This window comes from Rhinopithecus roxellana, chromosome 18 (assembly GCF_007565055.1).
Source record: "Rhinopithecus roxellana isolate Shanxi Qingling chromosome 18, ASM756505v1, whole genome shotgun sequence".
Taxonomy (NCBI): Eukaryota; Metazoa; Chordata; class Mammalia; order Primates; family Cercopithecidae; genus Rhinopithecus; species Rhinopithecus roxellana.
In genome coordinates this window covers 98,822,087-98,840,741 of record NC_044566.1, presented here as the reverse complement: position 1 = coordinate 98,840,741, position 18,655 = coordinate 98,822,087, and the positions used below count along the sequence as shown (strand labels likewise).

At 38.4% G+C, this 18,655-nt stretch overlaps 1 protein-coding gene across 1 annotated transcript in view; it reads left to right on the top strand.

Moving 5' to 3' along the window:
- Positions 1 to 18,655, top strand: part of GPC6 (glypican 6) — a 590,829-nt gene that overhangs the window by 471,459 nt on the left and 100,715 nt on the right. The window contains exon 4 of the mRNA XM_030922398.1: positions 17,659 to 17,802. Within this exon, the coding sequence (XP_030778258.1) occupies positions 17,659 to 17,802 (144 nt within the window). The remainder of the gene's footprint in view (positions 1 to 17,658; positions 17,803 to 18,655) is intronic.

The window sequence follows — 18,655 nt, the reverse complement described above, 5'->3', positions numbered from 1 at the left end:
CCCAGGGCCTGGACATATTTGAACAGGAAGTTTCTATCATTGATTATATATTTGTTTCAAGGATCCTCAGTTTCTCTAAAAGCGACAGCTTCCTCACTGGTCTCCTGGCTTCCACTCTGGAACCCCCTCCAATTTGTTCTTCATCCAGTAACCTAAGTATTTCTACAAGTATATCAACAAGTATATCAACAAGGTCATGCACCACACCCACCTCCTTCCATGTCCCCAGTCCCCCACTGTGCCTTTCTTTTGTACTTAGAATGGAATAAACTTCTTTTGTACTTAGAATGGAATAAAACTCCTGCAAGCTCTTGCATTATCTGGCCCCTGCCTACCTTCTAACCTTGTTTAATACCACTAGCCCTTTTGTTTACTTATTCAGCCACATGGTCTGTCTCTCAGTTCCTTGAGTATACTTGCAGCTTCTCTCTTCTGTAATGTTTTTCACTCCTCTCACCTTTCAGTAGGTCCGTCTTGCAATTCTCTATCACAGAAATCTGTCACAGCATCTATTATATATGTATTTGTTTGATATTCTTTTCCCTACCAGTGTTCTCCTGACTGCACTCACTGAAACTCCATGAGTGGCTGGAATCCCAGCTGTGTAGCTAGAACATAGCCCAGCACTTGGCACATAGGAAGTGTAGGCAGATGCTTGTTGAATACATAATAAAGAAAAAAAGCAAATGCACCGGTGAGTGAGCTGCAAACAACTGTTAAGACATGGACCCATTTCAAGCAAAGAAACCATGCCTTCTCAATCCAACAGAGCTTAAAGGTAAAAAAGAAAAAGAAAAAAGAAACCGCTTCTGTAATAGTTACGCTATTTATCCTCAACCAGTTTGTATTGAGTCTGCTGCGTGGCTGGTCATTTCACTCCCGCACCCTGCTTTCTTTGTGGAGTTACATTTCTTCACTTAAAACTAAAAGAGCTCCTTTTTTAGGAGAGTTGGCCTGTTCACACAGAGAGATGACTGGGAGGCCAGCTTCAAGTTTAAAAAATGTTATTTCTGAGAGCATCATCTACGTATATTAAATCCAATGTCTGAAATCACTCCCACAAAGGTTTGTAGTGTAACAAGTCAGGGTAACTAATGTCACTCACCGCCATACAAATTGATGGAGTTGTGGCATAGTGTGGAGGTTAGACAGTTAGATGTTCCTCCTTTACATTGCTACTGGTTCCCTATGTCCATCCAAACCTAGAAAAATAAATAAATCTTTAATAAAAGGAACACAGGAGCAGATATCAGGGGACCTGGATTTTAGGTATGTCTAGTTTACTCACTGATACCACAAAGACAAATGTTAAGTTCCTAATATATACTCAGTGTTGAAATGTCCCTTAGTGCTCCATCCTCATCTATAAAATGTCTAGATTAGAAGAAATAATATGGTTTTATGGAATAACTTTGCAAATCAAAATGGTACTTCTCAAGTTGGGGTTCATGGTGTTCTAGGGACCCCCACGACCATTGTGAGTAGTCTGAGAAATCAGAACTATTCCTTATGATAAAACAAACAGGATTTGCCTTTCCCCAGGGCTATATTGACACTTGTAATGATGGCACAAAAACAATGCTAGCAGTTTAGTATGAATCAATTCAGTGGCATAAAAAAAGTTTCATTTAAGAAATCTTTAATGAAGTCATAAAAATCATTAATTTAAAAGAAGAGGCAAGGTGTGGTGGCTCTCACCTGTAACCCAGCATTTTGGGAGGCCGAGGCAGAAGGATCACTTGAGTCCAAGAGTTCAAAAGCAGGCTAGACAGCAAGAGAGACTTCCATCTCTACAGAAAATAAAAATTAGCACAGTGTGGTGGTATGAGCCTGTAGTCCCAGCTTCTTGGGAGGCTGAGGTAGAAGAATCACTTGAGCCAGAGAGGTCGAGGCTACAGTGAGCTATGATTATGCCACTGCACTCCAGCCTGGGCGACAGGATGAGACCCTGGCTCTAGAAAGGGAAAAAAAAAAAGGAAAGAAAAAAAGAAATTGGCCCAGTTCAAAGAATGGGCTAACTAAATGATTATCTTCTTTAAATTTATTTTTATTTGTCAAATAAAATTGCATATACATGTGATGTTAAAAGATTGTTTTGAAATATGTATACATTGTGAAATGGTTAAATCAAGCTAATTAACAAATGCATTATACCTCACAGATTTATCATTTTTTGTAGTGAGAACACTTAAAATCTACTCTCTCAGCAATTTTCAAGTATAAAATACATTGTTATTAACTACAGTTTAGGTCAAGTATTCTATTAAAAATTCTTTAAGAGATCAGATGGACTGTATTACTAGAATGTAAATCAGACATTTTTGTGAAAATTTTCCAACTACATTATTACAGTATTGCTGTTAATAAACAATATGCTTCAATATGATACATATCTTTGTAAGAAATGTTAAAATCAAGAGTAGAAATAATATAGGGAGGCCGGGCATGGTGGTTCACACCTGTAATTCTAGCACTTTAGGAGGCCCGGATGGGCAGATCACCAGAGGTCAGGAGTTTGAGACCAGCCTAGACAATACGGTGAAACCCTGTCTCTACTAAAACTACAAAAATTAGCCGAGCATGGTGGTGCACACCTGTTAATCCCAGCTACTCAGGAGACTGAGGCAGGAGAATCTCTTGAACCCTAGGAGGCAAAGGTTGCAGTGAGGCAAGATTGCACCACTGCACTGTAGCCTAGGCAAGAGAGCAAGACTCCATCGAAAGGAAGGAAGGAAGGAAGGAAGGAAGGAAGGAGGGAGGGAGGGAGGGAGGGAGGAGAAGGAAGGAAGGAAGGAAGGAAGGAAGGAAGGAAGGAAGGAAGGAAGGAAGGAAGGAAGGAAGGAAGGAAGGAAGGAAGAAGGAAGGAAGGAAGGAAGGAAGGATAATATAGGGCATGTAGGAGTCCACTCACATGAGAGGACACAGGACCAAGGGTCAAAAAAATGGAAGAAACAAAATAGTGTGTCTGGTAGGGCTGGCACCGAGAAAAGAGGATGCAAGGAATTAAGGAAGAGGAGAGGAAGAAGAGAACAACAAGACTCTTCAGGAAAGAGGGAAAGGAAGCCAGGAGCCTAATGTGGAAGACAGAGTTAAGGAAGAACTAAAGCCAGCTTTAAATATCATGGAGAGGTAAAGGTGGTTGGAATTTAGACAAATTCCATGGGAAACACCAACAGGATTTGCTGGTGGAACAGATGTATTCTGAAAAGAGATTTTATTTCATCAAGGGAATGGAATTTACTTTTAAATTTAGAAATACATAGTTTCATTTACCATATAAGCCACATCCATGAAATTATAATAACATGAAGTAGAGTCTAAAATCTATATTCTAGCTAAGAACTGGGTGGTTGAATTTATCTTTTTTTTTTTTTTTTCAAAGAAACCCTAGGACACTATTGATAAACAGTCTCGTCACATTTGAAGTTCTGGATTTCCAGACTGAGGCTGAGTATTTACATAACCAGAAATATGGTTAACTTCTGAGAGGCAAGCTCCAGGTGAGGCCAGAAGCTAGCTCCTAATTGGGGCCAGACATCCTGAGGGTTGTAAAGTTTAGAAATTAAAATAACTTTTTCCTCTAGAATATGATTGGCAACTTCTCCTTTGGAAATCATTTATTTTATTAAAGCAGTTACTATTAGAAGTCATTCCCAGAGCCTCTTTCAGGAACGCAACAATATTTCTAACTGCCAACTCGTATTTCTTGAGTGCTTATTGCCAGGGACAATACTAATTGCTTTACATGGTTTCTATTGTGTAATATTTATAATAGTGCTTGTGATGAGATAGCGCTCCCTATTTTGCAAAGACAGAAACGTTATTTTTCAAGACAGAAAAGTTAGGTAACTTACCAAGGTTTCATGGTGCAAAGGGTAGAAGAGCATCTGATTCCAAAGCACATCTCGCTAATCGATGCATAACCCTAACCCTAACCCTGACCCTAACCCTAACCCTAATGATGTCAGTGCCTACTGAGTCGATCTCACACAAGGGCAAGGTTCAGTAAATATTTACTGAATAGATTAAGTATTAGGAGAAAGTTATACAGCCAAAGGTAGCAAAGCCAGGAGGACCCAAGCTCCCTCTTTCTGACTGATTCCTTTTACAGCTACGCCTAGTACTTCCACGTGATAAATTCTAGTTAAATATTTCTCTTATCCAACCCTGTCATTCATTGCTTCCAACCTCTCCTAGAGTTTTAATAGTACACAATATAAAATTCTTTTTTCTCTCTTATGTATCTGAAGGCCAAAGGTGAACACACCACAGTTTCAGATGGGATATCTCTTTCCCCAAACTCTCATCATACCTAGGAGAAGGAATAGCTAATCTTTTTCTGCCTAATAATTGAGATCATGAATAAGTGGGACTTACAGACCAAAAGAAAGATTTATTCTCACCACGTATGTTCATGCTCCAGTCTTGTCTCTGATCTGTTTTTATAGGGACTGTCAGATCCATTTTCTCTCCTTTTTAGCCCACAAGGAAGCTATTAGGGAGGAAGCACATTGAGGTCATTTCCAAAAAATACATTGGCTATGTCCAGTTGTATAACCAAGTTAGAATCTTTTGGTAATAACATGACACTTATTTCAAACTCCATTTGTATACCTTTTGTACAATATTATATGTACATATACATTTTTAAAGACCAGGGGCAAGAGCATATTAAAACTTTCCCAATTTCCTTTTGAGGACAGAATCTCCTAGTAACAGTGACAACCATGGTTACCATTGGTTGAACACCTGCTGTATCCTTTCAACGAACACTCTGCCAAGTACCAGGCACAAGGAATACAATACAGAATGCTATAGTCTGGCTCTGTGTCCCCACCCAAATGTCATCTCTGAATGGTAATCCCCATAACCCCCACATGCCAAGGGAGGGAACTGGCAGGAGGGGATTGGATCATGAGGGCAGTTTTCCCCATGCTGTTCTCATAATAGTGAGCGAGTTTTCCCAAGATCCAATGGTTACATAAGTGTTTGACAGTTCCTGCTTCACACACTCTGTCTCACCCACCGCCATGTAAGACACACTTGCTTCTCCTTCTGTCATGATTTTAAATTTCTGGAGGCCTCCCCAGCCATGGGGAACTGTGAGTCAATTAAACCTCTTTTCTTTATAAATTACCCAGTCTTGGGCAGTTCTTGATAGCAGTATGAAAATGGACTGATACAGAGGACAAGGCAGAGTCCTTCCTCTGGTGACATCTTGGTCTTTCTAGATGCCTTCTGTATTTATTTCAACTCCTCACGGCACTCCTGTAAAGAACATTCATTTCTTTGTTATACAGGTAGAAATGTTAAGTCTAGAGATATTAAGTAGTAAGCCTGAGGTCATGTAACAAATAAGTGGCGAGTAAGCCTGAGGTCATGTAACAAACAAGTGGCAGAACGGGGATTGCAGCCCAGGTCTGTCAGATTCAAAGAGAAAGACTTTCCCAGCATGCCATGCTGTTTCCCCAGTAATTACCCTCCCACCAGCACCACATAGACTTCAGCCTTTGAGGATCCAGCGATCTAAGGGAGGATTGCTGCCCACAGCGTACTATAGGGAACCTATTGATAGGAAACGTAGTTGGTAGTGCTTCAAGCCCCAACCAAGCTTACTACATTCATCAATTTCAATCTTTGTCAAAGGCACGGAAGAGCCTTCATTATTCCACCATCTTCCACCAGCACAGTTACCCAACAGTTCAGAACTTTGTAGATTTGTGGAAATTCCCCAAGGGAAGGGAGAAAAAACCTGAATCTCTGCCTTTGAATTTCAGATGTGTTGATAACTTTCTTCCTATCCTATCAGGGAAGATGAAACTGATCTCACTATATATCATTTAACTATATTCGGAATAATTTCAAACCTAATCTAGGAAAAGATTGGTTTGTCAGAGGTAATCTAAATTAAGAAGGAAGACTTATTACATTCCAGTTGAAACCATCCATTCAATTAATTCTTACTACCGACGAGGGTAGAACCCATTAAAGATGAGCAGGACAGCCTTCAGGTACTTAATTTTCTCTAGACAGTTTTTCCCAATCTACAGCACAAATGAAGATGAAAAAAAAAAAAAAAAAAAAAAAACCTTAAGAGAACAGAACAGAGAATGTAATCACTTCTGTCTCCAGCTATTGGGGCTTAGTTTCCTCATCTGTAAAAGCAGGGGTTAATTTAATGTCCCCTGCCTGCTCTAATAGTTTATAGTTTTATGAACATGATCACCTTGCTGATTATTACAGGTTTCTTTTTCCCGCATCCAGATCTTTCTTTTTTCTCTAGATCTTTTTCCTTTCAAAATGTTCAGGGATAAATAATACCTTGGAAATTTCAGATGGAGAGAATATCTTCTCTCAGATATCAGGATTAGTTTAGAATTTAGTTCAAATAAATATATTTTTATTCCAGTAGCATTTATCTTTTTTTTCCTTTGAGCTCCTGTATTAGCATACCTGTTGTAAGGCAGTGAGCATATTATTCCTTTTGTTATGGTTATTTTTATACTTACTTTCTCCTGCCCAGGATTATAAATTATTTGAGGACAAGAGTTACATCTTATTCATTCTAACATTCCGCAAAGAGTCTTCCTAACACATTGTTTTACACATGGAAGAAACAATACATTGTGCTGAGTTGAATTCAGAACATGAAAATATAATGCCAGAGAGACTTCCAGCGATAAGGAATAGAAAATACCTTAAAGTGTACTTGAAGTTAGTCTAGTATTCTTTAGAATAGCATAGCAGTTACCAGATCAGATTTTGACACGAGACTGACATGGGATCTAGTTGTTCTGTGTTGTGTGATTTGGAGCAAATTTTTTATCTGTCTAAATTAACTCACATTGAAAATGAGAACGACTATAGTACCTATTCATAAGGTTGTTTGAGAGCACAATGATATAACCCATGTAAAATATTTAGCATGGAATAAGTCAAATCAAAACCACTCCTAAAGGCTAAGCATTTTCATTGTTATTATTAAAAATATCTATGGTACCTAAACTCTAAAGAGCATTGACTTATTTGTCTTGTCTCACCTATGATACTCTGTGGCGTTGTTTTTAGCATCTAAGATCAGAAGATCAGACTTGCAATGCACACCCCTGCATTTAAACCCACTAATGTATGGTGTTATTTTTGATGGAGGGAATCATTTAGAAAGGGAGATGGATCTCTAAATAAATGTCTATGAACAAGGCTTTTATGAGAAAGCAGGGTCAAGGGAAGGGGTGGTGCTGGAGACTGTGTCAGCAATCCAACTCTAGTTTGTGCTGTTGGCCACACCAACGCCTCCATAGCAAAGAGCTTTAGAGGAATTTCCATGTAATAATAATTTCCACATTATTCTTACATTGAGGGGAAAATTGGTCTGCTCCATTGACAGGTGGTTTGGTCCCTTCTGCCTGATTTCTGAGAAAAAAGTGAATGGCCATGCTATTTATAAAGCTTTATATTCTATTTCTACGTCTTTAGTTTTGTTTTTTAAAGGAAAAGAGCATGTTCTCAATGATTTCTAGATTCACAGTATCTTCTCTTTTGAAATTCTGTTTGTATTCTGCCTATCAGTTCCAACTTACAGCACTCCACCGAGAAACAGTGATCTTGAAACATCGTTTATTCTTCGATGTCTTCATCACCTAGCACACAGAAAATTGGGGTTTGTTCTATTCCTGCTTGTAATATTGCTGGATAACAGGGTCAGATTTTTCAGATGCTAGATACAGGGCAGAGGGAGGAAGGAAGCACACCTTTTCTTATAAAGTAAAAGGAAGGTTTGAAAAAATGCTTATGATGCATTTATGTGATATGCATCCAGAGCAAACTAGTTTTAACTTTCCTTGCATGTAAAAGGGATAAAACAAAAATGTTCTCCTTTTGATGATAAAGTAAAACTCCTTTATCTCTAATCTTTAGAGATTTATCTAAAGATTTGCTTTCACTGTAACTTCAGGGCCAAAAGATGAGAAGATTACATTTAATGTAGCCTACTCAAGAATAAATGATGGAAACACAATTCAGCTTTAACACTCAGTGTGTATTCTTAGGAACAAGAGAAGGTGCTCTCCTGGTCTCCTGAAAAAAAATCTCCTTCCAACTTCTTCCTTCTTAAGAGAAGAGCACCTGCCATGGAACTGTGCTTCTTGTGGGCAGTGAAGTATTTATTGTGTTAGAGAAATTTCAGTGACCTCTGCCCAGTCTCGTAAATATACCTCCTTATCCCAGCTCTTAGCACTTTCCTTCTATGTGGTGATATGCAATCTGGTTTGGTTCTGATCGAGTCATTGCCTCAGCCAGCCTACATTTAAACATGTGAAGGAGCCACATCTGTTGGGGAAACATGCTCATTTGTAGTGTTTCCCCATTTCTTTGGTGTAATTACTCCCTCCTGCGGATTTCAGACTACCCACATGATGTCACTGAACACAGAGTAGCACACCCTGATGTAAAATTTCCACCTTACAGATATGACTGACACGATTAACCTCAAGAGCATAGATAATAGTAAATTATTTAAAAAGTAATGAGCTTTTAGTGTAATTATTACCTTTGTTATTAATATAATTTATATAACTAAGTTTATACAACTTAACTTTTGATAATCAATGTGTTTGTTAAGCACATTATTAATAATAAACATTATCAATTAATAATAAACATATCATTAAACACAGTTGCTACTGACTTATGAAATTCCTAAAAATTTAACATGGAGTTTCATGGGCCAGTAAGATCCAGGTCCAGCATACCACTGCTTTTCTAGGAAGATTTCTCAGATGCTCCAGCCTGGGTGAGTTGCCCCTGCGGGTGTTCCATCACACTTGTTACATTCTATAATAATTGCCTGATTTCTTGTCCAGACCCTCTTGGGAGTAGTGACATGTCCAACTGGCATATCCCCAGCCCTTATGTTTGTGATACTCAGCAAATGTTTGTTGAATCATGGGTGGAAGGAATGGTAGAGCCCGTCTGATGTAAATTACATGTTTACTTATATTCTGCAAAGTGATCTTATAGAACTGCTTTAAACCTTACAAGCAAAGGGCATATGAAATAACAATCATTTAGTCAGGCCAAGAGGATTAGGGCTTTTTTCCTCTCCACACTCAAAAATTTGCCTTGTAAAGTTCCTTGTAACTCCTCCTTCCTCACCATTTGGGAGGAAATATCAAGGTGTTTTGCTGCCTGAGAAATGCAAATCCTTCAGGGAAAAATGTCTTCTCATGCAATGCAAATGAAAAGAATTTCTTTTATTGTAGAAAAGATTTTAAGAAATATGCAATACCTCGGACAGATACTCTGGAACCAAGCTGTGTGAGCATCAGGAGTAAATTTTTTAAACCTTAAAACTGATACAGTAGCTGACTTTTTAAAATTGAGGCCAATGAAAAGTGGACAAAACTAAAACTGATGGCTTGACTTGGTTCAGTAGAACCCAAAATTCTCCTAACAGAGTGCTGAACCCATCCAGGGACACAGAGTTTGCCAGAGAACTTGGCCTGGGGACCATTATAATCAATCTTTAAGGAAAGAAAAGCATGAATCAGGGAGCAAAGAAAAAAGAGAAAAGCAAAATGAGAGGAAAGGGAAGAAAAAAGATGACTAGAAAAGAGATTATTCTAAGATCTAAGGATGAATAACTGTTTTGTTAGAAGGTAACCCATAAAGAAAATTACCACAGAAATGTTTTTTTTAAAAAATTGACATTTAAAATGCTTTTATAGTGAGTATAATAATTTCATATTTAAAGAAAAAGTTATCATCAAGATGTTTTAAGTTTATATTCAGGAAAACACTTTTGAGGCTATTAGATGAATGCTGTTAGAAACCCCCTCAAAGTGTGTGAAATGAATTTCTAAGGTGCCAGTTATCTTACGTAATGGTATAATGTAGCTCTTTTTGCTACTACTTTTAATGAAATGTTTTTTAAAATACTGCAACTAATTCTGATTTGTTCCCTAATGATATGTGAATGCTCCCAGGCACACACATTTCAGTCAGCACTCCCACTTTGAGAAAGGCCCCAGCTCTGTGCTTAACCTAGACCATCGTTGACAAGGATAGGATACAACTGCTGCAATGTACAGGTGCCGCTGTTTATCATTTTGACAGATTGGTGATACCAGGAAGGGCAGCTCTGTGAAGAGCCCAAGTTGTCTGCCACTTTGCCGTAAGCAATGGCCATTGCCTGAGCTCTGAGCCCAGCTGTCTCCAGCACCCACGGCTCTGACAGCTCTCCCATGGGCCAGTCAGGAAGCCAATCTAACTATTTTGTGTGCAAGGTGCCTCCTAACTGGCTTATCAAGCTCCCTGAGTAGCTATTGTCAAGTGATCAAGAAACAGTATTTTGGGTCTCGTTATCACTTTAAACAAAGTTGTCCATTTGGCTTTGCTTTAATTCAGCCCAGTAAATGTGGTAAAGGAAATATCAAATAATTTATTTTACATGGATATGTGATTCATTCCTTCAGTCTGAGGAAGAAATGTTCAACCTTGATTTTGAAGAGATAATTGATCATTTGAGATATATATAAAACACACAGCATATAAAATACATAGCACAGTGCATATAAAACACATAGCACAGTGAAGTGTCTGTCCTATCATAGACACTTGATAAGTGTTCATTGTCTTTCCTTTCCTATCTTTTCTTTCTCATTATAGAAATCTGCATGCTAATTGCCTTCAATAAATGTTTGCAAAAGGGGAAGATTATGACTAAAAATTTTATTTCTTCATAATCTTTCATTCACAATTTTTTTTAAACACATGTCATGTGCTGGGAACTCCTAAGATACTGGGATACAGTAATGAACAAAATGTATGAAACCCTATTCATCATAGAGCTTAAATTATATGTGTAATTCTGTATATTCCTTAGATTTGATTTATTACCCATTATTATTCTATTTAATTACAGATTACTTAGTTAAAATAAGGCACCTGATACCTCATGTTTTCAGTGTATTCTTCTATGCATCATATCATTCTATCTTCCCAACAGCTTTGAGAATTGGGGAGAACATTGTTACCCCAAGGTCACACAAGTATTAGGGGAAAGATTAACATTAACACTCCAAACTTTTAGACTTGTGTTTGTGACCTTTTACAATGTTCTGAATGTATGTGTCTCTCCAAATTTCATATACTGAAATCCTAACCCCTAAGGTGATGGTATTTGGAGGTGGAGGCTTTGAGAGGTGATTAGGACATCTGGGTGAAGCCCTCATGAGTTGGATTCGTGCCCCTTCAGAAGAGGCCTGCAGGAGCCTGTTAGTCCTTTTTGCCCTTCTGCCATGTGCAGACACAGCAAGAAGGTGCCATCTACAAAGCAGAGGGCCCTCACCAGACACTAAATCTGTTGGCACCTTGATCTTGGACTTCACAGCCTCTATAATTGTAAGAAATAAATTTCTGTTGTTTATAAATTACCTAGTGTAAAGCATTTTGTTATAGCCACCAGAATACACTGGTAACACCTACTGGTTACTCCACAGCCATTTCTTGTGAAAATAATGGCTGCACTTGGACAAATATATGGTATCCAGACTAATGAAGATATGATAGCTTCTAGTTCCTTGAATACAAATGGAATAGATTTGAATTTCCCAAGTAGTAATCTAATAGTTCATTCATTGACACTGTAATATAAATTAGAATCTCATAGGTAAATAAAACATTACTTACCCTCAAAACATCAAATCTAATTAAATCCAGGTAACATTAACTGTTACCTGGATTTAATACAAAAGATTAGAGTTCTGTTTGCAAATTTCAATATTTGCCTATACGAGAATAGCAGCACCATTCCTCCATTATAGACACCTGCTGAGTAGAAAGTGAGAAGACAGAATTTTTAAAAAACACAGGAGCCGAGACAGGATTTACCTGCAGCCACTGCTTCTCACGTTGCCAGTAATGACTTTTTTTAATGTATAATCAAGCTGCAAAAGACAATGAAGAAGATAAAGAAGACAAAGAGATAAAAGTATAAAGCTACATGTGCCTCCGAAAGAGTGGCACCTTAGTTTATTTTAAGAGAAATATGTTAAGATGCCCTACAATTTTTAAAGGAAAAATACTTTTATTTAGAAATCTAAGACACAGCACTTAAACCTTTTATCACCACACCTCCGTCTCCTCCCCATCCCTCCAGAATTATAAAGTCTCTCCTTTCAGCCCTTTCTATCCTAACGTCAGCTTCTTTAATCTCAGAATGCTAACAGACTTCTGAGACATTATCTTAGTAATCCTCTCAAGAGAGAGGATTCATGAGCCAGATAGCTTCCTAAAATCCACAGGTTTTGCAAGTCAGCGAGGTGGAAGGAGAATTCCTTTGTATATCTGTAGCATCTGTCTACATTGAGGCTTCCAAATACTTTCCCGAATTATCTAATTATCGCTTTCAACATCCCTTGGAGAGAAGCAGGCAGGGGTCAGGAGGTGATAATACCGATTCTATTTCTTAAAGGGGTAGAGCAAATGATTTGTACCACAATAAGTTGGCTTATCCTGAAGCGATAACCTCTAAAAACTTCTGTTCTGTTGTAAAAAGAAGCCCTTTAGTGTCTTAAAATAGCATTCTTCTCTGGAATTAAAAGCAGAGGAGGGTGGAACAGCTTCACAAATACCTCTAAGTAAATGCAGTTCTTTCTGAATCACGTCGCTCCTTGGCAGGTTACAACCACCTTCACAATATATCTCAGGGTGAGTTCTTTGGAACACCAGTCTTACGAGAACCCCAGTAGGAAACCATGGTCAAATAGTTTTGGGAAACACTACCAATGTCATTCTCTCTTTCATTGAGTCTGACCACGTGTTAGCATGATGGAACCCTTGTGAGGGTACCTAATTTAACTTTGATAGGTGCAATCTATGACTTATGTAACCACCGTTTGCCCCTGAAAATAACATTTTGTGGAAAACATTTAAGAGACATCCACTAGCAGGCTGTGCTTGGCATGCACCTGTGGTCCCAGCTACTCCGGAGGCTGAGGCAGGAGGATGGCCTGGACCCAGGAGATTGAGGCTGCAGTGTGTGGTGTTTGTGCCATTGCTCTCCAGTCTGGGCAACAGAGTGAGACCCAGTCTCTAAAAAAAAAAAAAGGAAAATATTTTTAAAAGGTTAAAAAAAAAAAAGAAAAAGAAAAAGAAACATCAGCCCAGACATTTTTTCTTCCAATTTTATGTAGAAAGCAAAACTTCTGGAAAATACAGATTATGGCATGATAAAATTAACTAATTATCAGGCATGTACTTTTCCAGACACATGGTTCTGTTTTTCTGCCTTACATATTGTACTTTATCATCATAGTGTGTCTGTGTGGTAAATAATATTGTTATTCCCATTTGACAGAGGAGGAAACTGAGGCTCAGAGAGGACCCTGTAAATGTTGGCATGGCAACAGGCTGTCCTCAGCCCCATCCATCTGCCCACCTGTATATACTTGTCCTTGGTAAATGCAATCAGTTTCAGGACTTTAAGTACCATCTTTAAGCTGATGATCCAAATCTCCATCTCTAGCCATAGTCAATTGATCTACTGACTCTCATTGAACCCACGGCCCTTTCTATCACAGTATTATTTCTCAATTTTTTTTCCCTTATTCAAAATGTAAAATGTTGGAATACCCAAGCCACTGAGGAAAAGGCTCACTGCTCTTTTATACTAACCTAGCCATGGCCCTCATCAGCCACAAAACTGTGCCTAACTATACTGCTGCTAAACTCAGAAAATTGAGACGGTCCAAATTTTCTGCCTAAAAGTTTCCTTTGTCACCCACCCCATGACCCTCATATTTTAAAAATACGTTTTCAGGCTAACAGATGGCTTGCTGTCTTAGTCTGCTCAGGCTGCTATAACAAAATGCCATGAACTGGGTGGCTTATAAAAAACAGAAATTTATTTGTCACATGTCTGGAGGCTGGGAAGTCTAAGATTAAGACTTCAGCAAATTTGATGTCTGGTGAGGACCTGCATGGTGTTTTATAGATCATGGCACCTTCCCACTGTGTCCTCACATGAGACAAGGGGGCGCTGTCTGGATCCTTTGTTGTTGTTTTTAATAAGGGCACTAATCCTATTCTTGAGGGTAGAGCCTAAGCACCTCCCAAAGGACCTACCTCCTAATGCCATCACATCTGTGATTAGATTTCAACTTCCGAATTCTTGGAGGACACAGATATTCAGACTATAGCACATGTATTAAACATCAAATTGTTAATTTTTACTTTGTAAGTCATCTCAGTTATATGATAGATATATGTTGTTTAAGGTATACTCAGTATGAGACTAATACAAAGGTTTTTTATCATTTCTAAGCAAAAACAACTGCAAAGTACTCCTTTGTAAACAGTTCTCATTAGGTTTTGTAAAATTCTGAAAAATAGCTCTTGATCCCTGTAGGCTGGGAACTTCCCTAACCGGGGGTCCTTGTTCCCAGAGCTCCCAAGATGGCGGCAAGCCTCTCGTTCGCGGACTTGGGGTCTTCGCCTCACGGATTCCAAGGAATGGAATCTTGGGCCATGCAGTGAGTGTTACAGCTCTATTAGTAGCCGGGGATCACAGAAGAGACGGGTGGGGTGGAACTCAGCTACTAGTGTTTCGCTCAGTTAGGACGAACCCGGGCACTTTGCCGTGCAGGAACAATGGCAAGGCTTTAGGAGGTCGGGAACAGCAATGGGCACCTGGCTGGATCAGGAGCACAGCGGACACGCTGCAGGATGCGGAGGGATGGAAGTCAGCGGCGGGTCTGCAACAGCGGCAAACAGCAGCCGTGGACGGCGAGCGAAAGCTCAGCTGGAGTCCTAACAAACACGTACCACAGGAGTGTGCAGTTGCAAGATTTAATAGAGTGAAAACAGAGCTGCCATACAACGGGAGGGGACCCAAAGAGGGTAGCCCGTTGCCAGCTGGAATGCCTGGATTTATATTCAGGTGATAGATGATTGGCTATTTCTTTACCTCCAATTATATTTCTTTACCTCCTGTTTTTGCCTAATTAGCATTTTAAGCTCTCTTTACTACCTGATTGGTTGGGTGTGAGCTAAGTTGCAAGCCTGGTGTTTAAAGGTGAATGGGGTCACTTTCCCAGCTAGGCTTAGGGATTCTTAGTCGGCAGAGGAAGTCCAGATAGTCCTGCCTCTCACTTCCACACTAAAGGGTTTGTTTTATGGCACTTCTGTTTTTCTAAGGGTATGATAGGATCTCTGTTTAGGGGCTTCCAAGATGTGAGGTTGTTGTGACAGACTGTCATGTAGGTCTCCACCTGATTATGTGGCCAGGTGTTGTTTCCAAAGTAATTACAAGTCAGTGTTTTCCGCAGTTTTGGTCACAGACCCCGTGATTTCTGCATGGAAGCTATCTTCAACATCCAAACCTGACCTAAATAACGGAAACTACTAGGCTATATTAACTAACCTATGTTCTGTAATAATTAACATCCTCCAAAAAAAAAAAAAATCGAGCAAACGTAGTTTTTCCATTATGAGGAAATATCTCCCTAGAACACTAATATTCTTTCAGGGCATTCCTGTTTCTTTGATTTAACTTAACCCAGTGAGCCAGATTTTTCCCAAAGGGTGAATTTAAAAGGTCCTTTAACTCTTTCAGTACCTGGCTTAATGAACTCTCAGCAAGGCCATTAGTATTGTTTCGCCTTAGGCTTTACATTTTTTAAAAGTCAGCTGTCACTTCCAAAGCAATCCAGAATAGCACACTCAACAGATCCCTGGAGCTTTGCAAATGTTAATGCCCTCCATCAGCACCGACCTTGCCAGGGGGAAGTGATTTAGGCACTAGGGAGAAAAGGGCCCACTATCTTTATCACACCGGTTTACACCATCAGCTTCAGAAATTGTGTGAGAGAAGAAGAATCAATAATGTGTTAAGACCAATCTTGAGGAATGCCAAGACAAAGTACCGGCGCTCTGCAAAATGCTGAGTTGAAGGAGAACTCTTGAATGCAACAAAAGAAAAATTAGCTGTAGTGGTAAAACAAAATGAATTGTGTCTCAAGACGGAATTTGTCATTGTGAATGGCACTCAAGAGCTCTCTGCGTACTTCAGTGGAATCACATAATATGCATGATGAAAAATGCTTATTTTGGAGTTAACGCAGAATGGAATAACAAAACTGGAACGAATGCATTGCAAATATACTACATGCAAGTTAAGATCAGCTCATGTAAATAACCCCAAAAAGTTTACTGAAGGAAAAGCATCCAGAAGAATCATCTGCTATGGAGAAATGGAAGAAATAGAATAAAGTTAAACTTCATCAAAGTTTCCTTAAAATGTTACTGCATTTCCTGTAATTCTAGTAAAGGTATTATCTCTTGATAACCAGCACAGAATGTAAAGCTTCTAAAAACAGCAAAGGAAGATGAATTCCACACCACCCTGAGTGAAATCACTGTGGAAAAGAACCAGCAGCTCAGTCCCTAAGATCATTACAATAAAATGTTTGATTTCCCATTGCAATCTTAATTGTGACATGAACAGCTGTCAACAACAAAATTAGAGGAAGCTGTCGTTATATGGATTTCATCCACATTTGCTTGTCCTATTTCTATACCACTGCTCAAGAGAGTGTTTTTAAAGAATTCTTCCAGTGGAGATTTTCGTAACTCAAAGAGGAGTCACTGAAATTATTTGGCTTTATATTCTATACAATGAAATATATTTGTCATGATAACAGGAATCCCAAACGGATGTTTATGGAATGCCACATTCAAGTGTGTAAAAGTGAGACACAATTCACTTAATCCTGAAGTCATTCTGTGGAGTAACTATTGCAATCCCTATTTTTAGTACAGTTGATTCTCTTTATTGTAGTTGTGTTCTATAAAGTCACTGCAAACATTGACTTAGCAAATACTGAACCGTTGCGGCAATGAGAAATACAGAGTTAGGTTCCTGCAAGCCACTGGCCACAACAGTTTCATCAATCAATCAATACGTAAACTTGTGTTATGTGTGTTTCTGTGAAAAGACACCTTATTTAATATATAGATGATTCATTAACATTGAACTCATAGCACTATATCACTCAGGCTTGAAGGAAGTTTATCTAACCTACATATTTTTGCCATGAGACGCATTACACATCTTATGGTGAGGAACGCTTGACAGTAGTTCAGCCCGATGCTTGGGGACCATTGTAAACATTGAAATCAACAATAAAAAGCACAAAAATGTGAAAAACATTGTACTAACTAGACCACAAAGAGAACACTTGTTTCCAATCTGAGAGCTGAAATAAGGAGAGTGTCTTCTCCAACCTCAGCTAGGAACATGATGCAAATTTTTTGGCACTGTGTCTCTTATGTCCATGAGAGTACTGTGAGTATTCATTTTGGGGTTACAAATAAATTTTAGTGCGTAAGCAAATTTGCAAATATGAATCTACCAATAAAAAAATTTACTGTGTATGCTGAAACTGTGAGTCAGGGAATACAGTTGATCACTCTCTATCTGTCTGGGTAATTCTTTCTGTTATATTAGTGGTTATACTTGTTTACATTTCAAAATTAGAGTGTATTGGAGGTAAAAGTTTCATGAGAAATGTAGACACCATTGCATTGCACATTTCTGCCTCGTGAATTTAGGAGAAAACTCACTGTATAACTTTCTTTACTTTTCACTGGTTCTTCCAGGTCTTTCAGGGATGTGGTCAGCCCAAACCTGCTCCAGCTCTCAGATCTGCCCGCTCAGCTCCTGAAAATTTTAATACACGTTTCAGGCCCTACAATCCTGAGGAAAGACCGACAACCGCTGCAGGCACAAGCTTGGACCGGCTGGTGAGTATTCTCAAACTGATAACAATGGTGGATGCTTTGTTTTACCAAGGTCATTCTTTGAAACTCCTAGGAGATTCTGAAAAAGTTTGTTATAAGAGTCATCTCATTCTTATATCTGCTTCTGTTCTTAATTCAAATATTGAAAAGTAATGGGATCTTTCTTTTGGGTCATGTATTGGATTATTTAAGAAATCTATTAATCCATTAAGAAACTATTAACACATGTGTGCAGTGACAAAATTTTCAACTTCTTATTTCTCATGAAATATTAATTTGAAAACTAAGTTGCCAGTTCTTCCAGAGATATAATTGCAATAGCAGATTTCTTACTCATCTGCTTCAGTTCTTTTCTGAAAATGGTTATTTATTCAATTATGATATCATGCAATTTTATTATGACTTCTTATTTGCAAAGTTTTCTGTTTGAAAGACCTTGCCCGGAAACCCCAAATCAATGTTACTATCATTTTTTTTTTCTTTTTTATGTGTCTTTAAAAAGTTGGAATCCTTAGAATAAGTCACTCTTTGAGCTGTTTTTTTTAGATGTGTGTCAGGGGACTCAGTGATATCCATCATCAAAGCAGTTTATAATACTTGGAAAATACAACCATAAACATAGTAAATACAATTTTTAAATGTGTTTTAAAGGCCACATTTTGCTATAAAAAATAAAAGCTCATAATTTTAAAGAAATACTGCCTGATTATTATTAATTCAATTTCTTCCATTTATAGTACTATAAACACTTTATATACCTGCAATTGTTAGTGCTGTTAATGTTGCTTTGCCAATTATCTTGATGTAAAATTAACAGATAAAATCCTTAATGTCATAAAGCACTTGAACCACATCT